This window comes from Solea solea, chromosome 13, assembly GCF_958295425.1.
Source record: "Solea solea chromosome 13, fSolSol10.1, whole genome shotgun sequence".
Lineage (NCBI taxonomy): Eukaryota > Metazoa > Chordata > Actinopteri > Pleuronectiformes > Soleidae > Solea > Solea solea.
This window is the reverse complement of record NC_081146.1, coordinates 12974655-12982508: the sequence shown is the minus strand read 5'-3', so window position 1 is coordinate 12982508 and position 7854 is coordinate 12974655. Positions and strand designations below refer to the sequence as shown.

The 7854-nt window shown below is 42.5% G+C and overlaps 1 protein-coding gene across 1 annotated transcript in view; it reads left to right on the top strand.

Annotated features, from left to right (window-relative positions):
* The first annotated feature begins 2852 nt into the window (after positions 1-2852).
* LOC131470770 (A disintegrin and metalloproteinase with thrombospondin motifs 16) overlaps positions 2853-7854 on the top strand; it is a 48000-nt gene continuing 42998 nt past the window's right edge. Inside the window, exons 1-3 of the mRNA XM_058646718.1 lie at positions 2853-3385; positions 3523-3613; positions 6308-6666. Of these exons, the coding sequence (XP_058502701.1) occupies positions 3296-3385; positions 3523-3613; positions 6308-6666 (540 nt within the window). The 5' untranslated portion in view covers positions 2853-3295. The remainder of the gene's footprint in view (positions 3386-3522; positions 3614-6307; positions 6667-7854) is intronic.

Sequence of the window (7854 nt, the reverse complement as noted above, 5' to 3'; positions counted from 1 at the left end):
TCTGATTGGCTGATAGGTTGCTAATTCAAGACAGCCGTATGAATGGAGTACGCTAAACAATCTGGTTTAGCAATTATCCATTCATAGATTACTAATTTATGTGCGGTGAGTTTTTATCACTTCTCAGCGTGAGAAATGTCACGTTTGGCATGTGAGCGTGTGAACTTATTAAAATACATGTGTGAGAGCTTGAGAGCGCTGGCTTCTGTAATATATGTATACTTGTATGTATGTAGGAACAAAAAGCTTATAGGAACTATATGAAATGAGGGCATTAAAGCAGGTCCTCACAAAGCTAAAGGGTCTTTTCAAGATCAAGACCAGGGGGCAGGAAGTGGCTTGCTGAGGGTGCTGCAGCACCCCCTACTGATAAGGGGTGGAACACACACCTCATTTTAAATAGTTTTTTGTTTTTCTCTTTTTTTAATAATTTTTTTCAAATCATTTATTTTTTTATTTTTTACTGTGAACGATAATTTTCTTGTCCGATAATATATTAAAACATGTTTAAAGTATGTTGACGTTTCACTATCGAACGTGATGACATCATGTGTGTGTGTTTGTCTCTCTGTGAAAAAAAAACACGTGAGCCTCCAAACGTGTAGTTAGAGCTCTTATTTAGACAAAAGCTGGTTATGAGGTTTTGATATCGCCATTGTTTTCACATTTGTATCCCTTGTTTTCATTGAAAATGTAAAAAAAAATTAGACATGACTGATAATCTAACCAGACACAGATGTCAGATGCATCAGGTTAGTGTCACAGAGAGCTCAGAGGTCCCGTCCCACTTTTATGTGCAGCCTCTGAACCTCTAGCATCCAGTGCTCTCTTGTCATAGAAGGTGTCTTTTCCTGATGTGCTGTTTTTTACACTCTCTGAACTACAAGGCAATCTACTGTGCCAGCTAGAAAACAAAGTCATTTATAATAATGACCTCCTCAAATTGACTTTGATTTATCTGGTTTTAAAGCTTCCTCATTCTACAACTTTGTAGGGGTTAAAGAAAAAAGATGCAAAAGACACATTTCAAGCTAAATCTTGCACACGGCATCTTAAAAGTGGGAGAAACTCCGTTGGCCGTCATATTTACAATCACCCCTGATTCCCTTAACTCTCATCCAGATACGCTGACTCTGTGCCAAGAAGATCACACCGTAAACCGTCACACATTTATTTCTCCTGCCACACAGCAGAAAACTCATCTGGTTTTCTTTTGGGGCGGATGAAATGCTGCAGAATATGAAACAAGCGCTCCCTATTCTTTGGCTCCCACACTCCAAAGCACTTCCATGAATGATTGTAGGGAGTTCAGAAATGTTGGCAGGCTGCCTATCAGTGCAGCTGCGGAATACAGGAGAGATGGGAGAATGACGAGCAGATTAAAAAGGGTTAGAGGTCAAATTGCAGATTGTAATCCATCACAAATTGCTGATTACCTGCTGCAGGGTGTAATCCACAGATCACGTTTGGGCCACTGATCCAGACTACTGGATGGACATGCACATTTTGTGCACACATTCTGGTTTGCACACATTGAAATGCTTCATTTTCAATTGCATCGGTGAGGAACAAACGGTTGCTGTAGGAGTCGAATACGGTGCATGACGCAGAGACGCACTTTAAGATAACTAGCCACATCCATTCAACTCTTATTCATCACAGATCAGATTTGATGGTTCACATTCATGACTTCCAGTGTCTTGTGTCCGAGCCATGGATGTAAATGTTTTCTGGTTGTATAAGAAACTCAATATGTGGAGCCTTTATATTTGTGATTTCAACGGCACATCAGTATTTATATTTACAAATTCACAAATGTCACCTGCAAACAGGCACCTACTGGATGATACCAGCTGTCAATCAAACTGGTGTCCACTCACAGGTGCCGTACTTTCCGGCCTGTCTTTCTCTAAAGGGAACATCATTTACTAAATGTACCTCTCGTTCTGGGCAACATGGCATGTATAGTGGTTAGCACTCTTGTCTTTGCAGCAAGAAGACCCAGGTTCATGTTTGCATATTTGTGCGCCCCATGTGTGCTATGGTTTGTGGGTTTTCTCCATGTTCTCCGGCTTCCTCCCAAAGTCCAAAAAACATGCAGATTTGAGGATTAGGCAAATTGAACATGTGTCATGTGTCCATGCGGTCCTGTGATGGACTGGTGACCTGTCTAGGGTGTACCCTGCCTTTTGCCCTATGTCAGCTAGGATTGGCACCAACTGGAGGAGGAGTGAGTGAATGAATGAGTACGTCATATTCGGTGCCAATTGAGTCGCCCCCTGGTGGCAATCTGCTGTACACAAATACGTTTTTAGCATGAGTTAAGAACAGAAAAGTAAAAGTAATATTTGTGAGACCACCTGGTTTTCTAGCAGGAGATATAAGATTAGAAGTACCATATTACAATAATCTGTAAAATTCAGAAACAAAAGTTATGACAGTCTGTGTGAGGTTTAGTTTAGATTTAAATCTACAGAGGATGATCTTCTACATTCTTGTTTGATGTTTCTTGCAGTTTGATAACAAACACTAGGCACATGCATAGGCAAAACGTTTTGACTATTCTCACTCATGTGGCATGCTCACATATCATATATAAAGTATATCTGATGTTGCACCACATACTGAAGTGCCTCAGATGTGAATTGAAAATCCGATATGAGAATCGGATTTCTGTCTCCTCGCATAACTGTGGCATCTCCTGCAGACGGTCACAAACCTGTCTCACAGGTGTCAAGTGTGATTGGCTACAGGCTGGAAGAGGGGGGACATATAGAGAGAGAGGGAGAGAGAGAGAGAGAGAGAGAGAGAGAGAGACCTCTGCAGCCTTGTGTTCAGTGCTCCCGTGGGGAAACAGGCTCTGCTTTTGCCAAGCAGACACGCAGCCTATTTAAGACAACCACATGATTTCACTGGGAGTCAAAATGGTCCACGGGGGTCCCCGGGTAGAGAGAGAGAGGGAGCGGCTGAGCGAGTGTGTGTGAGGACAGGGAGAGAGAGAGAGAGAGAGAGAGAGGTTGGGAAATGACTTGCCGGGAGAGAGGACCTGACTTCATGAGTCTTTCTGTCCTTATCCAGTGCGCTTGGAAATGAATGGAGAACAAAGTGACAGAACTTAAGAAGCCTGCGCGTGAGACTGGTTGATACTGGCATTCATTGCAGATCCCACAGAACTGCTGCTGTTGCTGCTGTCGGACTGTTTTGCGCTTTGGACTGTTGCAAAGTGGCTGTGTGACACAGAACTGTTTTTTTTTCCTTCTTTTTTTTTTTTTTTGCGTAAAGGTGATCCACAGACATGAATTTACCCCGGATTTGTGTTAAACGGAGGAAAAAAAACTTGATTTCAGTCTTTTTCCATCTCTTTTGTTTTACCACATTGGGCAAAGTAAGTCAGATGTTTGTGTGTCAGCTGCGTCTGCATGCGCATACATGCAGAGCTCATAAACTTGTCAACACTCGGAGCGAGAAAGCTAGAGTTGGAGTATTTTTTTTTCCCCCTTGTTTACATTTCCTTTCTTGCAGAGCTTTCCTTGGAATAATGGTGCTGACAGTGCAGAATCCCACCAGGAAGCATCGGCTTTACTGCGATTTCTCAATTTACCTCAACACACAGGTAGGCTGTAGTATAGCAGGTCTCGCACTAAGTTTCTGTAGAGAGGAGTGTTTGCGCCACTGTGACTGTGTGTGTGTGCGTGCGTTATCAGCTGGTCCACGTTTATGGTGCTGACCAAGGTGAAAAAGTACAAGTGGACTTATCCACGACATCCCGTCCAGCATCTAACAGCGCTCACCTGCGCTGTGCGTTTCCTCTCTTCCCCGCTAGGGGGCGACCCGCACCCTGACACAGAGTCATCACTATACCTGCTGCATCAGTGGAGCTTCAAATCTGGGCTCCACAATAAAATAATAAGGAGGGAGGGGGGAAACAAAAGATGTTTCATCTTGTTAAAGCTTTTTGTAGTTTTATTTGAACTGACTGTAAATTAACTTGATTTGTGTAGACCCGTTGAAAACAAGCAATTAAACCCAAAAGAATAATGTGTGGCATTGATCTAACTGCTGTGTAACAATGATAATGTCTCCCTTGTATTTGCTGTAAGGCACTGGGAAGTCAGTTCTTAAAAGATGTCGCTCTGGGGGCTGCTTTAGCTGCTCAGTCGGTTCAGTAATTAGTGCAAGCAGGACGTGAGACTTTCATCTGTTGTTTGTTTTGTGGATCTAACCCCATGCGGTGTGCTGAGTCAGCAACTGCTTTGGCTGTGCATTCTTCTTAAGAGGTTTTGGTTAAGTTGTTTGTTTTGTTTGGTTTTATTTTGTTTTTGCTTTTTTTTTTTTTTAGTTACCACGAAACGCATACACATAAATAACTCGAAAAAAAAAAAGTCTCACTCAGTGAGCACATGTGGAGATGATCTAAAACATGAGTGAGTGGAAGCCCTCGTTTCTGTTTCAGATCTTCTCGCCGCCAGTGCTTTAACAACTACTGCTCACTGTCAGTGTGTTTAACATTCATACAAGAGTGGGTGAGAGAAAAGTCTAAGCCGAGGTACCCAATGGTTGGAGCCCTTATCAGCAGTAATGGTTCTCGGGAGCTACTAAACCAACAAGCCAACCATTGCAGTTGATTGTCTCTGTCCATCTGACAAATGTGTGTGTGTGTCTGTGAGTGTGCATGCATGCATGCATGTGTGTGTGTGTGTGTGTGCAGGCACTCTGTTCCTGCAGCCTCTTTGTTTGTATACTGCCAGATATGGGTCACTGCAGCTGGTTTTTTGAGTTGGGGGGGGGGGGGGGTACAAACTAGGTTTTAGTAGGTTTTAAATGTGTGTGAGTGTCTGTTTGTTTTTGGCGGGGGAGGTGGACAAAGCAGCAGTGATAGAGAAGACCCTTTTTGTCCTTTTTGCCTAAGTGCTCTGGTGTCTGCACAGCTCTTTGCAGTCGTGTTGCTCTGTGAGGAGTCGATTGCCGTTGGAGGTGTACTTCCCACACACACTAAAACATGCAGCCAATAATGCAAGGTGCTTTAAATAAATTCATCTACTTATAAACATGTGCCATATTGTGTGAAAAGGCTTTAAGTCAGCTTACCTGAAATGCACCACTGCCAGTGATGACACACTGTCTGTCCCCCTGCATGTTTTCACCCACAGACTGCCAAAACTTGTCTGTCTCTGTGCTATATTTACTCATTATTCAGACTCACTAAGGCAGATCAAACTGAACGGTAACTGACTCTGCCGCTGTGCACTTTTAGATTTTCCCGTGGCAAGACAGCGCATCATTATAACATTAATAAAATCAATTATTACACCGATAATGTAGTTGTTTCCTTGCTGGCGACTCTAGTGTATAGAGCAGCTATGTATACTCTAGTTTCTAGGAGGGTACTTGCTTACAGTAGCCAGAACTTTCTGTTACAATCATACCAGAGAAACTAAAGAAATATATTATTCTTAATTTTTACGCTTTGTCTTGCACTCTATTTATCTTCAAAATAAAAATGTATCCACAACTGTCAAGACAAATACATGAACAAGCTTAGTTCATTCATGACATAGAGTGCCTTCCTTCAGTAGGTCAACTCTTCTCTGCACAAATGATGGACAGGATCAGCGGCTGCTGTCATGATTTTCTCTAGAAAAGCAATTTCGGTGCAGCTAATGGAGTCAACTCCTCTATTGATTCGACATTTTCAAGAAAAGCTCTGTGCCCACAGCGCCATTAGATATTTAACTGGTATTAAAAGGCCACAGACCAGTGACCTGCCACTAGCCCTCTTTATGACCTGTAGTTATCAAGCCTGGCATGTACTAAAACCAGTAGTAAAACACGAGGTCAAACATGATTCACTCTCCGCTGAACGGTCTGTGTCGGAATTGTCTAGAATCCTTCCTTTTCTTGTAACTCTTTCTTGACTCTGCCGGCAAAAGTATATGAGGCGGGTCAGAGAGAATTTACAAAGGGAAGGAAATGGTTTATCAGTCAGTGATGCAGCCAACGTAGCCGCTGACACGGCATGCAGTTACCGTTGTAAATTATGCTGGCATATAAATTAGTGCACATTGACCACTATGATCGCAAAGACAATTGTATAAAATCATTACTGTACAAACAGTATAGCATCACAGATTTTTCTCAGCTGTATCTCCCACAGTTCGATCCCATTAAGCCGTAGACTTTGTCTCTACACTCACTTTAATTGTATCACTCAATCTCTTATCACTGAGTTTTATTTCACTTATATATAATAATAATAATCTGTCAACTTCCTGCTGTTTTCTCCTCCACTCCCTCCCTTTCTACTCAGAATACGAGATTGTGTCTCCATATGAGGTCAGCCGCCATGGCAATTACATCTCTCATGAAGTTGCCCACCATCAGCACACACGGCGACGCAGATCCCTGACCTCGGATGCAGCCTCATTAAACTCCAATAGCAACAGTGACACGGTCCACTTCCAGCTTAGGGGCTTGGGGCAGGACTTCCACATGGAGCTGAGGGCGTCCTCGGAGAGCCTGATTGCACCTGGCTTCACCATCCAGGTCCTGGGAAAGAACGGCACCAAGAGCTTGAGGGCCCATCACCAAGACGACCTGTGCTTTTACCAGGGGTCACTGAGGTCGAGGGTCAACTCATCAGTGGCACTGTCTACATGCATGGGGATGGTGAGTTTGAACGTGAATGGGATCCGGTTGCAGGAGGCGTTTGGATGAATTGTGTGTGTGTGTGTTTTCATCAGTGTAAATGTCTTCAGACAGTCCGTATCTTCTTGCACGTTATTATTTAAGTTTCGCTTTGGCAGCATTTAGAGCAAGTGAATATTGTAGTTGCACTTAGTGACCTAGAGGAAATAATGAGCCTGGGCTTATTCTGGGACCTAAAGAATATAAACATAGCACTTAGTGTGCCTGTCATTCTGTTATACCCAGAGCGGGGCAAAGAAAAAAGGTCCATGACCCTATTAAGATTTCAAAGTCAAAGTTTAGAAAACAGTGAATTAGAGTAGAGTGTGTAAGTAAGTGTTGGAAGATATAAGACACCAGATACTTATCAGACACTAATACAGGAACAAGTGAGTCTATCTTCCAGTCTATCAGTATATCTAGATGAAACCACATTTTTACACATACACAGTCATGAAGCAGCTCTCGGCTGCCTTGCACAAAGCACTCGAGTAGATGCATTTGTCTGCTTGGCATTGGTTTGTACTCGACTTGAGTTGATTCTGGAAACCCACTGGAAAGTCCTGAACAGGCGTTTCATCCTCCTTGTCTGCCCTGCATCATTAGTTCTCGCTCATTTCATGTACATTACACGTTTGCCTAAATCAGCCTAATGAATAACTAATGAATGGAAAAGCCAAGTCTGCAAACACCACAGATTGTTTGTTGCACACGCCAGGAAAATCCTCAAAAAACAGATACGCGCCAGAACAATGCAAGAACAAAGTTGTGATGGTTTTCATCTTCTTATCGAACATACAGTCTCACGCTGGAGCACTTCTCATGGCCATGAACATATATGAAGTGCAATTTACAGATATACGTTTGTCTTTCATTTCATTTTTCGTTTTTGTTTTTTACAACCGTCAACTCAAGAGCATTTGTCTTGGCTTGATCTAACACAGCTGCACCATAAATAACAAACTGGAAAAATACGGAACACTTAATTGAACAAAATGGTCTTATGCGTGCTAGCATGTGATTGTATAGCAGCAGAGTAACAAGCTTGGGTTAAAGCAAATAAAATCTACCAAGCTTATAATCTAATTCAAAGCAGATGAATCCGTGTCAAAATGATAAGTTATTAACAGCATTATCAACGGTTTGTGTTTGTGTTTGGCTGGTTTGGTT